General features: G+C 38.1%; 2 protein-coding genes across 4 annotated transcripts in view; both read right to left on the minus strand.

Moving 5' to 3' along the window:
- LOC149838213 (TOM1-like protein 5) overlaps positions 1 to 4,208 on the minus strand; it is a 64,597-nt gene extending 60,389 nt beyond the window's left edge. The window contains exons 1-2 of one of the 3 annotated variants that reach the window (XM_090006455.1): positions 4,083 to 4,208; positions 2,646 to 2,824 (exon numbers count right to left, since the gene is read on the minus strand). In XM_090006455.1, coding sequence (XP_089862581.1) covers positions 2,646 to 2,746 — 101 coding nt within the window. In that variant the 5' untranslated portion in view covers positions 2,747 to 2,824; positions 4,083 to 4,208. Of the gene's footprint in view, positions 1 to 2,645; positions 2,825 to 4,078 lie in introns of all 3 variants that reach the window. The other 2 variants (XM_090006454.1, XM_090006456.1) reach the window with 2 other exon arrangements.
- Positions 4,209 to 14,131: 9,923 nt separating this feature from the next.
- Positions 14,132 to 16,013, minus strand: LOC149838214 (small ribosomal subunit protein uS13c-like). The gene is made up of 4 exons (XM_090008207.1): positions 15,942 to 16,013; positions 15,788 to 15,814; positions 15,443 to 15,667; positions 14,132 to 14,305 (listed from the first exon to the last, which is right to left on the minus strand). Exons 1-4 carry the CDS (start codon positions 16,011 to 16,013, stop codon positions 14,132 to 14,134), a joined length of 498 nt encoding a protein of 165 aa, XP_089864333.1.
- Positions 16,014 to 16,952: the final 939 nt, after the last annotated feature.

Genomic DNA, 16,952 nt, shown 5'->3' on the forward strand with positions numbered 1-16,952 from the left:
TATATTACTTAATTTCTCGCTTCCCGCTTTCTGGCAACCTTGGGTGAGTCCAATAATACAACATTTGTAAGTTTGGAAATAATAGAAAGATATCAAACATGTCCTTGTAGAACATCCCTAGGTGAATGTGAAGCACATTGTTTTCTGGTGTAGACTTTAATGAATGCTGCCCAATAGGAACATGAGTGTTGACCATTCTTTTGTATTTAAGAGCAGAATCCTACAATGTTATGTTGTCGCACCTAAAGATAGGTTGCTTTGAGTAGTGATATGGTGACTCCAGTAAATGTGAAGCACATTGTTTTCTGGTGTAGACTTTAATGAATGCTGCACAATAGGAACATGAGTGTTGACCATTCTTTTGTATTTAAGAGCAGAATCCTACAATGTTATGCTGTCGCACCTAAAGATAGGTTGCTTTGAGTAGTGATATGGTGACTCCAGTAAATGCATAAAACACAAAAATCATTGTTGTCCTGCCGTCTGCAATTCAATGGCAGCCAAAAATGCAGTGACTTTTTTGAAAAAAAAAGTAAAATACATCTTTACAGGTGGCAGTATAAATCTGCAGCACCTTGTTTTCCACCTGATTCTTTAGTCAGACAACAAGTTTGTAGAGGGGTTTTTCCAGAAAATCTTATTCTATCAGAAAGGCCTTCCCAATAGGAAACTTTCCACAAAAGCATACAATCAACAAAATTCCTTTCCATAAAATCGAAAGAAGACATTTCCTAAAATTCTCAAGTTTTTTAGATTTCCTTTATCTCAATTTATTTTAGAAAAAAAAAAGGACCCATCATTTTTTAAAATATGCATCATTCCTTACTAACCAAGAGACAGCTTACCAAAAATATTCCCCATTAGCTGACTATTGTGAGAGACTTGGCTGGGGGGGGGCAGGGGTGGAGGAAAAAACTAATGAAGTAACCCTGAATATTTGAAAGAGGAAGAGAAGAAAAGAATAAAAATGAAGGGAGAATGAAGGAAAGAGAAAACAAGAAAGAAATAAAGGGAAGAGAAAATGAAAGAAGGAGGGATTGAAAGCAGGAAAGGGAAAAAAAGAAAGAAAGGGAGAACTAGAAGGTAAGAAAGAAAGAGAGATAGACAAAGGAAGAAACGTCAAGGAAAGAGCAAATTTTTTATTTTTCTAACTTTTTAGTATTTTTTCCAATTTCCACCTCCTCTTAAAGCATCCAAGACTTTCCCAAGAAAAAAGGCATCAATAAAATCCCTTGCCAATATGATCTCAAATCAATATCTGTGACTGCTATAAAGTTTGTGATATAGGTGTGCTCAACATAGTGCCGATGCCAAGAGTGGCCTGGGTTTGATAGAAGTTAGAAATGGGTTTGCTAGTAGTCTCAAGTACAATAGGTGTACTAGTAGAGTGGCACTATTTTAACCAAAGGAAGACTCCTCAGTCTTTCATAGTTAGCAATCAGGTATCATCATAGCACATAAGTAAGTAGGAGTAGCAATAGTCAACTAACCATAAAAATACCAATGAAGGAAAAATATAGGAAAAATGAATGACCCCGGGGACCCTAATAAACAGATCATTGGCAAGAAAACCAAAAGCATATTTCCAATTAGCAAATTATTTTTAATCAACCCAACCGCTCAGGAAAAATATTTTATTATTTTCAATATTCTGTGCTATTCCTACTTCATCCTTCATTGCAATCTCTTTTCCCATAGTGTTGTTTTGAGGCATCAAAGTCATTTTTCAAATTTATGATGACCATTCTCATCAAGCATGGTACTTAAATCCATAGAACTAAAGCTATTCAAGCAATTTGATTGAGGGTCCATGCATATACTCATCACAAAAAAAAAAATACTATTCCCAAAATGTTCCAGTCCACCTTAACAAATTCAAAATATTTACAGCCATAGTGGGGTCAAAATTTCATGAAAGAATAAGCTATTGAGTATGAAGGTCCAATAGATAAAATAAAAATGTGTGTTAATCATGCTAATTGTAGGGGTGGCCATCAGGCTGGGATGATTAGGGGCCGACCCATGTCTTGGCCCAAGCTCGGCTCGACTCAGTCATACTCGGACTCGGGACGGGCCGTTTAGGCCCGACCTAGTTAACAGGTCAGGCCCTGTGTATTTTACACAAGGGCCCGGACTGATTAGAGGCCGATTATCTAATCAGGCTGGGGCCAGCCCGACATAATTCGGGCTGGAGCTGCAAATTGCAACCCGAGCCCGACCTGATTCAGGACGCGTACCCGAAAGTCCGTCGAGCACCTGGCCCAATGGACACCCCTAGCTAATTGTTCTTCCACACATTTATCCTGAGCAAAATGCAGCAATTACTGAGAAACTTGAGGACAGGGTCAAGCTAACCATAGGAAGCACAATGACAAGAATTTCTTTGCATAAAACTTTATTCTTTGTTTTCTCAGACTTTTGTAGGAAAACAATTATAGGGAAAAAAAAGGAGAGACATTTTCTCTAAAGAAAGATGGAAAGAGAAAATATGGGAAAAGAAAAAACAACAAGAAATGCAATAGTTGCAACGTTTTAGTAGCACTTTGTTCGTGGTGTCTCATCATTGTTTAGAACAACAAAAAACATGTCATTGTGTAGGAAATTATCAAGATTCTATCACTATAATAGCAGCAAAGAGAACATACTCTGGATTATGACTTGCTATTTCACAAATCTCAATGTTTTTAGCCCAATCAGGTTCTCTCAGTTTCTCACTAGTTGCCAAATTAACTAGTTCGGCCGACATATTTCCCTAAACTTTTCCAATCTTCAACAGAGGGCAACTTGCTAAATGTACATGTGTTTTACCTGCGTAATTCTGACACTGAAAAGAAGAAAATAGTTCATCAGCTACTAGTTTTCATTGCCACAATTAAACACAAAATAAAATAAAAAAGTTAAAAAGATTCAAATTAGTCCATACATCCCAACAATTTGCACTACAAAACAGGTTGGGATCAGAAACCAATTTACTATAGGTGTGAAACCAACTAAATATGATTGGACATGTTATACCAAGATGGTTTCACAATTTTGGTTTCCAAGTCTAAGATTATGAAGAACTATTAAGATGCAGGGATATTATATGCTATTGAAAGGCAAGAATTGCAAGCTGAGGATCACCCAAAATCCCTTAGAAACTAATGCAACAGAAGATTGATAAATGCAAACTAATAAGAGAAACACAGAAAAAAACAAGCACTTCTGTCTTCAACTTATGAGTAAAACTCATTATGGTCATTTCATTTATAAAAACTTTGACGAACATGAATTAAAACAACTTCATTTGAAGCCAGAAACAAAATCGCATAGGTATCAAATTTTCCCACACAGGGGGATGTATATAGGGCAGTAACGCTCCCTACATCTTCTGAGCGTATGTTAGGGGACTCAGTCAGCAATATATTGCATAAATTGAAATTCTAAACATTTAATTCTTGAAACCTAAACTTGAAAGGGATCGCCGTACCCTACATATTTTTTTTATAATAACAAAATATAATAGAACGATCAACAAGATTACAAAGAGAGTAAATAATTCTAATTGAACAAGGAAAAACTCGGATTTCAAAACCTTCAAAGTCTCAGAACCTACAATGCAAACACACTTAACACCAAAATAAAAGAAAATTTCAACCAAAAAAACATCAAGATCAGTAAAACATTAAATCTCTTCAGTAAAACAAGAAAATGAATAAAAAAAATCAGACGAAATTTTAAAAAGAAAAAAAAAACTCCCATGATTAACCGCCAGAAAAGGCAACAAACGATGTATATCAAAACCACGACCTCGCCACTAGAAATCTAACCTCAAACTCACAAAAAACGAACAAATAATCAACTAATTTCCACTACATAACAATAAAAATGCAACAAGAACCCAATTAAATAGTCGAAAAAACATACCTTTCACCAATTTCATCTCAAAAAAATGGAAAGTAAACAAAAGACTACATTCTCTACACACGCGTTGTTCACTCGAAATGAAAAGCACAAGTTCACGGAAAAAATACAAACAGTATGCTAAAATAATAGTAAAGCAAGCGAAATTCTCACGAATTCCTTCCTCCAGATGTACCTACGAATTCAAGCACCGAAATTACTCGAATCCGAGCTAAAACTTCGCAGATCAGTGAGAAATGTACTCTATCAAACCAAGAAATGCAATCGCAAGGAGTCGAGAGATCGATCGATCGGTGCCCTAATCCTCAGAGAGAGAGAGAGAGATTTTCCGAGACGTTCTTCGTTTTATATGCAAAACTTTCAGCAGACAAAAGGGAAGCATTCCTTTCTTTTACTTTTTATTTTAATTTTAACTATTTTTGCCTTTTTACCAAAATGCCTCTGCGTTTCTAAAAATTTACAGACACTATAAAGTGACCGTTTTCTTTGTTGGCACGAGGGTGTCTTCCACAAATGACTACTTTACCCCTGATTTTTGCCTTATTACCCCCGAGGGATTTCCTTCAACATCCTGGATTCGGTTTTTTCCGGTTCTTTATTGTAACGAACGGGTCGGAAAAGACTGGATAATATCTAATAAGAAATAGAAAGAAGAATTTACGGTACGTTGTGATGATAGCCCAAGGGGGTTTGGTAGTTCACTTGGCGGGTGGTCAAGGTTTCATTCTCATGGGCATCTTTTTTTTCTGAGCATAGGCCCCAGGGGCTGGGTCCTAGCTTCGGATTTTGGCAACCATAGGTATGGCAGGCCGAGCCAGCACAATCAGGTCTTTGTGCCGAATGCAGTCTCTTCGGGTTATAAATAAAAAAAATAGCATGTTTCGATGTAAATGACATGGATAAGGATGCAAATGGATCGGATCTGATACAAAATAAGGTTTTGCAATTTTCAGTTGTCTAGGATCTGATTTGCGAATGTTTTTTTTTTTAAAGCAAGTGAGGGTTAAGACGGATTAAATTAGAAGCTCCATTGCAGAATTCAAACCTCGACAATAATGGAGGAGAAGCTACGTGAACAAACAATCTAAATGATTCATTGGACGGGATGGCAAAACGTGTTGGGAGTGAACTGATTTCTTTGAAGAGGTTATGGAGCGACCCTACAAATAAAGCAGATGGATATAAAAGAGTAAATATTCACTCGCAAAATTTCATTAAGTATTTTGATTACTTTTAAATATTTTTTATAAATGCATTTTTATTAAGATTTTAAAAAATTATAATATATAAAAAATTATTACACAAAAATGCATGATAACATACGTATGTTTAACTATTAGAAACTTATTACTATTTATTAGAATCATATCAATACATGTTTCAAGTAAAAGTATAATGTCACTGACTTCTGAGTTCACTCCTTAAGATGTGTATCCACTCTAACCAAAAAAAAAATCCCTTGAGAGTTTCCATGGAGACTCGGACTCTGGAGAAACTGGTTCCATTTACCACGTCTCGGTTGTCAATTAGAGAGAGTTTTTTGTTAATTTCAGGGTAATTCAGTCATTTCATAAATGGTAAAGTCAGGATGGGAACCTCGGATGAGTATGACAGACAGGTCTGCACTCTTCAGTAAGACTGTCTGGAGAACGTTACTAAAATTTCCCCATCTTATATGAATATGACATTTATATTCTGCCATAAATGATAAGGAATATAACGAAAATGTCCCTATGTTGATTATATGAAAGTGGGTACGAGAACGTTTCGTATTTGTCTTGACGTTATCAGTTTTACACCATAAAACGACGAAGATATATCATTATCAACGGGTCGGACCTTTAGTGGATCCGGACCAGGACTGACTTAGAGGTGTTCGTATCGGATCCACAAGACCTACCAGATCTGGGTTGGTAAAAAAATATTTTTAGGTTTTTCACATTGAAAATTTATGAATCTTAATTGAAACTCATGTTGGATATTTGTCTGGTATGAAGTTTCATAAACCATACCGGCTCCATATACTAAACAGACTGTATGGGTCCAACCCTAATTCTTAATTGAACTTCTTCTTTTTATTGCCAAATCCGGTATGGGATTGGGCCTGCCTATCAAATTTTCAAAAATTTTCAGAACCTGCCTCGTTGACACCCTGCTTATAACGTGTAAACAGATCAGGCATGGTCAGATGTCCGATCCATTTCCAACAAATTCTTCTTGGATATGGACTATCTCATTGGATCTTTTATGAACCCAAATTCAAATCTATATGTATTGCTGAAAATTCAGATTCAAATTTGGACCAGCCATGATACAGCGCATATAATTTGATCTATTTTCACCCCTTTTATCCAATAAGAGGTGTCCTGAGGTTGTTGATGGTTTGGATCTTGCAAGACAAGAACTGGACCTCGTCTGGCATAGTGAATCCAATATCAGCGTTGGCTGAGGAGCTATGAAACCCGAACCTTGTTCGAGCATTCTGCAGTAGGTCTCAGTCAAAGCCCAAGCTGGAACTGGTTTTGACCATCTAAATGCCCACATTATGGAGAAAGATCACCTGAGTAAGCCTGGCCAAAGGCTTCGTTGTGTTTGGAGTTTGTTCCAGATCCAACCATTACAATCTGATCAAACCCAGATTCATCATGCTTAAAGATCCAACTTATTAGGCAACAACAACAACTAGGCCTTCATCCCAAAACAATTGGGGTCGGCCATATGAACCAAAAAAGAAAATCATTATGGGTCTTCCACATGAATCCTTCTCCTCCAATCATTTCTATCAAATGCCATGTCCTCGGTGAGGTTCCAAGCATTCATAGCTTTTCCTATCATCTCCATCCAAGTTACAAAATATTGCTCTTAATTTAAAAAAACTCACACTTTTATCACGATAAATTCAAGAAAAATAATAAATCTTCGTAAAGTTATGATATTTGCAAAAGATCTTACTTTTAAAGTAGTATGTTTTTTTTTTCATATAATTACTAAAGAAGTTGATTGTGAAGCCAAAATCGAGTGTTTAAAAACTGTCATAATACATGAAGCAAAGAGACTTTAGGAAGCATCAAATGGAAAGACTAAGAAGTGATAATTAAGTAAATAGAAAGTAGCACAAAGGAAAAAGGATATTGAAGCAGCTTCTTAATTAGATGCTTCTTTGAGCTTTTTTTTTACTGAAAGTAACTATCATATGCCTTTTAAATATAATACTTACATTTTCAACAGTGCCAAAAGTTTAATTTTATATTTAGGGATGGCAGTGGACCGGGGCGGGGGCAGGGGACGGGGCCTCCACCCCCACCCCGTGTCAAAATTCTGCCCTCCATCCCTGTCTCCATCCTTGCACGGGTTTTGATTTTAACCTCTATCTCCATTTCATGTCCTCCATCCCCGGTACAAACGGGTGAGGCCCTTTCTTTCGGGTCCATTGTCATCTCTAAAGGCATTTTAGTTATTTTACTAAACAGGGCGAAGGCGGGATAGGGGAAAGCGTAAGTCCATCCCAGCATGGGTTTTGATTTTAACCTTCATCCCCGTTTGATGTCCTTCATTCACGCGGCAGGGCCCATTTTTCCCCAGTCCACTGCCATCCGCAGGCTCCTCATAAAGTTTTAGCAACATGAAAGAAGCATGTATTTTGTGCTTTAGAGCTTCCATAGTTTTTTTAGAAGCTTCTAATAACCATGATTTTATCAACCCCAAGGGTTTTGGCTTAGTGGGATGGGGCTTAGACCTCTAGGTGCGAGATCTAGGTTCAAATCCCATATGCGTCCCTCCTGGTCCAAGCCGAAGTGTGGGGACTCTCTGAGAGCAAGAGGTACGCCTTCAAAGTTTTATGCTCAGGTCTGGGGGTGATTTCTTCGAGTAAAAAAAACATGATATTAAGAGTTTTTATGTATTATTTCATTAAAAAAATCATGTATATATATTATTTAAATTTTAAAAATATTATCTATGCCAATCCGTTCTTAAAATTCCTAAAACAAAGTTTTCTAGTACTTGAGTTTTGAATGTGCACTCATTTTTGACCTAGTAACTGGACGATTCGGGCCGAGTCAACCGAATCCCGGCAAGTTTTTAAACTATGACAACGTCGTCCATCCATCTCTTTGAAAAAACAAAGGATACATGACTTCCTATGGTCAAGACCTATACCGCACTCTTGGAAAGTCAAGCACTCTTTGTCAATTCATGATCCAATTTGAACGTTGAATATATGCACCTTGTTTGGAAAAACAAAAAGGATGCAGGCTCTTCAAATCAGTTATAGTCCAGTGTTCCACCCAAAAATGCTTCCTTCTTTACGCGCTCCAAACTTACAAGGACAATTCGGTCATTTCGGATAACGCCTTTCTGCACCTCTTCCTGTAAAAATCAGCCGTTGAAGATTGTTTAGCAGCGTTTTTGACAACTTCGTCACGTGCAAAAGATAAGTGTCAGCGACGTGTTTTTTTCCAAATGACCAAGATACCCATCAAACCTTTAGTCAACGACAAATGGAGGTTTTCTTATAAGAAGAATTTCATTTAGAGGCCAATATTTTGCTATTAATTGCAGGAATGACACACATACTTTTAAATTTTCAAATATAAGCCAAACTTTTCCTGAAAACTGCCAAAGATCTGAAAGCCTAACCATTCCAGATGTAAGCCTTATCGGTGGTGGTTTATAATGGCAACTGCCGCGGCGGAGTAGGCCGAGTGAAGGAGCCACCAGCGGTGGTGGTGGCAGAACGGAAAGCGCCATCGGATGAGTCATCATCCTTTGAAGGGCAATTGGTGAAGAAGGAGAACTAGAGAAGGGGCGAGGAATGGAGGGTAGATCCGAGCAGAAAAAAAATGAAAGAAACCCTAAAAAGGCGAAGGGGCAAAAGAAATACAAATAGTATACATAAATATAATATATATTCTATATTATAATGTGCATTGGACCGAGCTTAATCGAGCCTATTAGAGCTCCTCGAGCTCGATAGGCTGATCAAGCTGAGTTTGTTTGCTCATTCGAGCCTCAAAGCCATGTTTGAGCTTTGCTCATTTAAAGAGTCAAAGGAGTTTCAAGTTGAGCTTAACCTGGGCCAGCTCGATTGATTGTGCATGACTAGTAGTACAGACTCTTGTTTGTAAGGATCTAGCCACCTAACATAGGCCTAACCATACAGATGAGTTTCTCATGATTTATTTACTAGGTTAGAAAGTTTTATCATGTCTCATATACCACGAGATTTCATTTTTGAGATGGCGTATGATCAATTCATGAAATTAGGGATGGTTTAAAATGATATAAAACATCATGTTTAAATCAGAATAGTTAATGAAACACACTAAACGTAATCCCAAGGTGAGGTTTATCTTTTGGAGCTTAGATGTATGTAAATCAAGTTTACTACCTTAAGGTTTTATAGTACCATAATCAGGGGTGTCAACGGGTCGGGTTTGGTTTGGACCTAGGTGAAACCAGACTAGGATTAGATTTTCGGGTATGGTATCAAGTCTAAACTCGGGTTTAATTGGGTCTACTATAAGAGAAACCATACCCGGACCCGATAAGAACTACATAAACTAGACCCATATCATATTTGATGAAATAATAGTTTTATCATTTTTATATTAAAAAATTATGGGTCTTAATCGCTTGGATCAGATTTTCGGGTATGGTATCAAGTCTAAACTCGGGTTTAATTGGGTCTACTATAAGAGAAACCATACCCGGACCCGATAAGAACTACATAAACCAGCCCCAGATCATATTTGATGAAATAATAGTTTTCTCATTTTTATATTAAAAAATTATGGGTCTTAATCGAAACTCAAGTCGGGCTTGGGTTTGGTATAAAATTTCACAAACTATACCTGGGTCTATGTATTAATTGGACCTTCGAGTCCAGACCCTGGTCTTAATCAGGTCTTCTTATTTGTCACCATACCCGGACCCTATAGGGTTTGGTCCAGGTCAAATCCGGGTAAACCCGACCCTTTGACACCTCTAACCATAATATATGCTTTTCTATATATATAATCATGTCTTTGGCCGTTGGATTGATCCAACGGCTGTTCTTGTTCCATCTATAAAGATGCCCAGCCTGGATGACTTTTTTTGAGGTTAAGCTGGCTGAGCTGGTTCAAAGCCAGTTGTCACCATGCAAGATAAAGTGGTGGGTGGTGGCTTCTCAAAGCCCAAAAACTTTTCACTTTTTTGGAACTCCTTTGGATAGAAAATAGGTGAAAGTGATTTGACATCTTCACCGTCCATTGCTCATGGTTGTGGACGGTGAGGATGCCAAATCACTTTTCTGTGATTTGGCAGATCACTTGATCTGCGCTTCTCCTTCTCTTACCACTGTTTTTTTTTTCCTGAAAGGCAAGCTGGGGTTAAGCATACCCCTACCAGATATCTCTTAAGCCCCATGTGGCAGAGGGATTCGAACCTGGGCCTTCACAGGACCCCACTTACCACATGGGATATCACCTCGGTTATTCTCTTGCCATTGTTGTGTCAACAAACTCAACATTAGACGTGCATTGAGGCAGTTCGGTTAAGAGTTCAGCTTGGATGGATCCCCTTCTCATGTATGTAGGAAAAGTGGTAGCTGTCTACCACTGACTTACCGTGAACGGGGTTTTTGGGTTGTTTTTGCAAATCTGTCCCTATAAATGTGTTTGGCATGGTTGAATTGCTAGGAAACGAGACTTAGATCATGTTTTTTGATAAAAAAAAATATGAATTTTTAAGCTTTGAATATATATATATATATATATATATATATATATATCTTATACTCTTATAGAAAGCTATTTGTGTATTAGAATTAGACGATCCAAGAGTAGATTTTCATAGTCGGATTTAAGGAAAATATGAAAAAAAGATTTAAAAGCCAGGTAGGCTAGGCTAGCCTACTCTCTCTCTCTCTCTCTCTCTCTCTCTCTCTCTCTCTCTATATATATATATATATATATATATATATATATATATATATATATATATATATATATATATATATATATATATAGAGAGAGAGAGAGAGAGAGAGAGAGAGAGATTAGTTCATCCTAATGGTAGGAGGGTGTAGTCACTCTATTTTTTTCATTTTTTTGATAGTTTTTTGAAATCTAACCTTACAGATGTGATCTATATAATTTGTTTAGTACAAATCAGCTTTTTAATCATTTGATTATGACATGCCAACTAGTTTTTATATGGATTCAAAATCAATGGCCTAAATTTTTTTATAAATTTTGAAACTTATAAAATCATATTTTTTCGTCAAAAAACTTGATACAGCAATAATTTCTAGCAGATAGAACATGCTGCACACATCTGTAGAGTTAGATTTATCAAACATGGCTTGTATGCGTGCTTTTACAGATCAATACTGCTCTCAATCATAAATGGCCCACATATGCCTCCCAGTGAAAACGAATGGTTTGATGGAAGCCTTATATTCTCTCATGCTCTAACTGCAAAATTCGGTTGCATGTCACTTGCCCAATGTCACATGGAAGCTTTATTTTGACTATCCTTTTGTATCATAGTCACAAATATCGGTCATTTTTTTTGAAAATCTCCTGATTCTATTGCAAGATTTTCAAAAAAACTGATATAATCCTGAGAAAATATTACCTGACAATATCGTGTTTTTATTGCAATACTATCATGATATTATGACATTATTAAAGTGGCATTTATATTTTTATATATTTTCAATGTATCTTTATAGAATTTTTAAATTTTAATATTCTGATGTTTCTGAAATTTTTTGGAGAAAAACCAAAAAAAAAAAATTATCCAGAAATTTTCCTTTGCCGAGAAAATTCCGGTAATGAACTTTGTGACTTTGTTCCATATCTCCCTGCACACTAGTTATATTAGAAACTTTCACAAAAGAGCCCATTTTTTATGCAGCAGTGCTGCATGCTAGCATGCATCTCCACTGCTGCTGACCATTCATCTTGGTATTTTTAGTAATGGACACCCCCACCCATCTCGAGAAATGCCAAGATGAATGACTGTCAGGCAGGTCAGCCGCATGCCACCATGCAGCAACGCTGCATATAATGTGAATACTTCATAAAAATGGCTGCATCCCCGTTTCTGCACTCGTATCCATGTGACAGCAGCTCTTGCCTAGCAAGTTACGTGTTCATGGATGCAAGATACATGGGAATGTGTTAAATCACCAGATCTAAATGAACAACAGTATCCACTTGAGATACAACATGAAGCTTGAGTAAGCAGAAGGGTGTTTTACTCAAACTTTTACTTTTCTTTTTTTATCTCTAATGTTCTATCATTGAAAGGGGTGGGTGAATCCTGTTTACTGATCGTCTCTCAAAAGGTTGACCTGATGCCATAAAAGAGATGACAGAAGCATGAAAGAATAAAAGATGAACAATTAGAACGTGAGACATAAAATAATATCACGAAAATGTTATTAGCATACAGCCACGTGGAAGCCACAGAGACATTCCGGACATTCTTCGTCGCCGGCCAGTGGCAGCCGGCACCCCCATTTCTTGCCCAAGTGGCGGCTGGCACCCCTCTGCACCGCCAGAGAGAGGGAGCCACATGGCAGCCGGCACCCATCATGTCGCCAAAGAGAGGGAGCTGACAAGTGGCAGCCAGCACTCCTCTGTGTCACCAGAGAGAGGGAAAGTTCTCCGGCGTTGTTGCCGGCCTCCACCCTTGCTCACCATTGCCATTATGAGGGTAGAATTGTCAAATTTTCAGCCCTTAACAGTTTCCATCAGGGGTGAGGGGCGGTTGTTAACCTCAGGGACCAATTTGCAAGGGTTAACCAAAAGGTGGCGACCAATTTGCAAATCGCTGATAAGGCAGGGACCAATTTGCAAAAGAATATGTGGCCAAAGATTCCATTATCTATTTTGTAGAAATATGGATCTCAAATAATCCTTTTGCCACCTTGTTACAATTTTGTTAAAGTACTGTGAGTTTTACCGATAGATTGATGCGAGAAATGTTTGTAAGATGCTCAAACATCACCACTTATGTAATGCTATGACACAAGTAATTGGAGGCATTGATCCCATCTCCTCTGGGTTAAAAACACAAAGCTAATCCAAGTTATTTTTTATTTCATCTTTTCTGTGATCTCAATTATTATGCATTACCATGAAGAAGGACTAGATTCCTCCCAATGTTCTTGTTACATAACCCACTAGATTTCTTTTCAGAATTCCAACAGACAATAATTCCAAAATGAGAGATCATGGTTTGATCTTAAAACAAATTTTATCTTCATACGGAAGCCTCATGCCAAACATTGCTCCTGCATTGCACATTTCGTGCGAAATGCATTTTTGGAGAAAACACATTTAGATAGTTAGATGACACCAAACTTTATGTGAGCTGGCAAAAATTAACCAAACAGGTGAAACTTATACAACTGTTCTATCCAGGATGCATTTTGAGGTCCAAGTCATACACGCCCTTAGTTAATCCAACCTCCAATTAGTCTTTTTTCTTTCGCCTTAACCTGTTTAGTTTCTGGATTATACTTTTACTGTCCTGTAAGTTGTCCGGATCAAATGCAATATCTGGACTGATAGAATGACACTATCTGTAAATTGGGATCTATGGCTTAATTCCATCGATGCATTGCTCCCCCGGATTGAATATCCAGAAGAAAAAAAAGAAGAGAGAGAGAGAGAGAGAGTCTCCATTGCACATTTCCTTCATATGAAGCTCTGAAAGGGGTTGGTATAGGTAAAAACGAATCAAATAAAAAAGAAACCAGCCACAATTTGTCTCATGATGGATCTGACATTGATGGAGGGAGTGAAACAATTAATGATCATGGTAATGAAATTTCCAATAATTCATCAAACTTGTAAGTAGTACATGCAGGAACTTGGTCCTATTCCCTGGGTTGTGGATTAAACCATGTGGTGCAGGGTAGGAAACAGCTCAAATAAAGGTTTCTTGCATGATGAGACACTTCAAAAGTTCTAGAGGCAATCACTTTGCATTGGCTGAGAGCTGGAAAAATATGCACCCTCTTAGCATGGTCTTCAATTAAACCAAAAAGAGAGAGAGAGAGAGAAAGGAAAAGGAAGAATGCACAGAAACCACACACTAAACATTAAATCCTTCCAAAAAGCAATTTCAAAAATGGATATGGATGGCACACAGTTCAAGCATTGTTGAAAGAAATGACCATCTCTGAAAAAAAAAAAACAGCAATATATCAATGGCAGTACTCCAAATGCTTTTAACGAGGTCCAGGGGCCTTCTTCTTTCCAGCAATAGCAATCCTCTTTCCCTTCAACGTTCTGCAGTTGTTCTTCGTACGCTGACCCCTGCAAGGTAATCCAGCAATGTGTCTAATTCCCCTATAGCACTGAATTTCCTTCAACCTCCTAATGTCAAGTGCAATGACACGCCTCTAAAATTCATCAAAATTGGCAGCAATACATTAGTTCAAAGCACTAACCACTATAACAAAAACAAGGGAAACGAAAAGGAAAAATAAATAAAATCCTTCATTCCAGAGTCAGTGTAAAAAGCTCTTAAGAAGCATTGGTAGCGAATTCGAACCAAATTACTTAAAGGGTTTGCAAACAGAAAGCATAACACAAAAAAAATAAAAACTTAATGATAGACTATTTCGCAAACTCTAGCACACTTAGGATTAAGACCAACAAAACATACCCGCAAAATATGCATGTAAGAAATACCAACAACCAAAAACTTGTTGGGTCCAGCCCTATCCCTCATTAATGGTATGGGGAAGTGGATTATCCACCCACTTGTCATTAATGTAGAAGAAGTTGAAGGGTTAGCCCTATCCCCTCATTTATTGATGTGGGGAAGTGGAATAACCACCTAACTCCCATTAATGCAGGAAGTTGAAGGGTTAAAACCCCTTCGGTTTCTAGAATGAGTCTAGAAGGCTCACTTCTAGGAGGTTCATATCTAGAAGACTCTATGTCATCTATAAATAGGGGTGTAGAGGTTGTGTGCAAGAAGAGAAGGGTAGAGTGGCTGTGTGCAGTGTGCAGAGAGAGAAGGAGTAAGAGAGAGAGAGAGTAGAAAGAAGTAAAGGAAGAAGGAAGAAGGTTCGTCACCACGCATTGATCCTCAGAGATAGGTGTTGGTTGTGGTGTGGGCTTTGACTCGGGTTGTGCACCCGAGAGGTAATCTTGTATTCATTTCTTCCTGTCATTTCTTTGTTGTTATTATCTTTAGCTTTGGGCAAGCTATTGAACGTTGTACTCTCTACATTGTACTCTCTACTTTAATTATAGTGGATTATTCTCTTCGTGCCCCGTGGATGTAGGTCGTGTTGACCGAACCACGTAAACCCTTGTGTTGTGATTTGATTGTGCCTTTGTTAGATCCTATATTGCTTCCGCATATTTTTGTTATCTTAATTTCTCTACAAAACTAATAATTGATCAAACCCAATTGCACAAGCAAATTCAAGAAATAGATAATGCGCCAAGTTGACCGATTTTAACAATGCGAAATTCATGCTTCACACAACACAACCATGCACAACAGAAAGTTCTACATATTTTACCAGGTCTCCCTCAATCTTGTACTCGGAGACTTTGTTTCGGATCGAAATCAATTCCTCTTCTGACAAGTCCTTCGTAACCTTGTTATGCATTCCCAAATCATTCAGAATTTGTTTCGACGCCGTTCGGCCAACCCCATAGATATATTGAAGCGAGCACTGGATTCTCTGGTTGTTGGGAATTTCCACCCCACCAACTCTAGCACACTTGATAGTCAATCCCCGAAACTAGAAATGAAGAACATAAACTAAGGCCATTAATAAACAAATTTTTAAACGATAGGGGAAAACCCAGAAAAAGGAAAACCAAGAAGAGATAGAATAATAGAATAATAGAATAATACGCACATAATTCACGGATTTTGTAACAACCAACTACACAAATCGAGAAACCAACATCAGATTCCATAACCAACAAAAATTCTAAGTACCCAACAAGGGAGTTGGTGAGAGAGAGAGTAGGATGAACACCTTGGGAGGAGAAGAAGGTGGGTGTTGAGACCCAATGAGTTTCTCCCTTGATGGAAAGCGAGGAGAGGGCATGAGCTACCGGAAACGCTAAGCTATGGGCCATCTTCCCTCACTACACGAGAGCTTGAGTGCTTTTTCCTTCTACACCATCCTTCCTCTATATCCCCTCTCTCTCTCTCTCTATCTGTTTCAAGTGTTATCCATACACTCATACTAGCAGACTCTTTTTGCCGAGTTTTTATCTTTCATTTACACCCATAGAAACTTATGGTTATACATTGGAGTGCTATGAATTGCTAAATTCCAGAGTGCAAAAAAATTAAATTGGATTCAATTAGGCAATTTGAACCAAATTAAACAAGGATCCATTGGGTCTCCAATTCTGTTCCATCCCCGGATAGAGCCCCATGACCACCTTGCCTTATGTGGCCCACCTCCGAAAGGTTGGGACACACTCATGTGCCAGCAAAGTTTGATGGGTTCTTCAACTCAACACCTTCACAACCACCCCTGACCACCCGGGCAACCCCACCGTGGTCCACTCATCCCCTATGTTGCCCCCCATCTTTATATTCTTTTTAAATCTTATGATGCAAGTTGTGTTAGGTGCAAGAAGGAAGGGAGAAAGAATTCCAAGAAAAAACGTGGGTTGGTTTTACCTTTTGGAAAAGGTTGGTTTTGAATGGTCTCATATTGATTGTTCTTGAGGTGTTTGTGGACTTTATAAGCCACATGTAAACTCATACACTTGTTCCTGAGAACAAGAGAGTGGGATGCCCACCACACACACAAGCGCGCACACCTGCCGTGTCGTGTCAGGTTCGGGTTCGGGTAATTGGTCCTTTAGGGCCACATATCCAATCAAGACAAAGTACCTTTTTACCCAAAGTTTCTTTGGATATTTGGATTCTGTAACAGGTTATGGAAAATGATAATGGGTCACGACTCCTCGTAGTCCGTGCCCATTATGGCTCTTCGGATTCCGTAACGGATCTCATCTCCTCAGCATGGTAAGGGCTGGGGTTACACAGAGGCTGAGACA

This window comes from Nuphar pumila, chromosome 5, assembly GCF_984573655.1.
Source record: "Nuphar pumila chromosome 5, dmNupPumi1.hap1.1, whole genome shotgun sequence".
NCBI classification, from domain to species: Eukaryota; Viridiplantae; Streptophyta; class Magnoliopsida; order Nymphaeales; family Nymphaeaceae; genus Nuphar; species Nuphar pumila.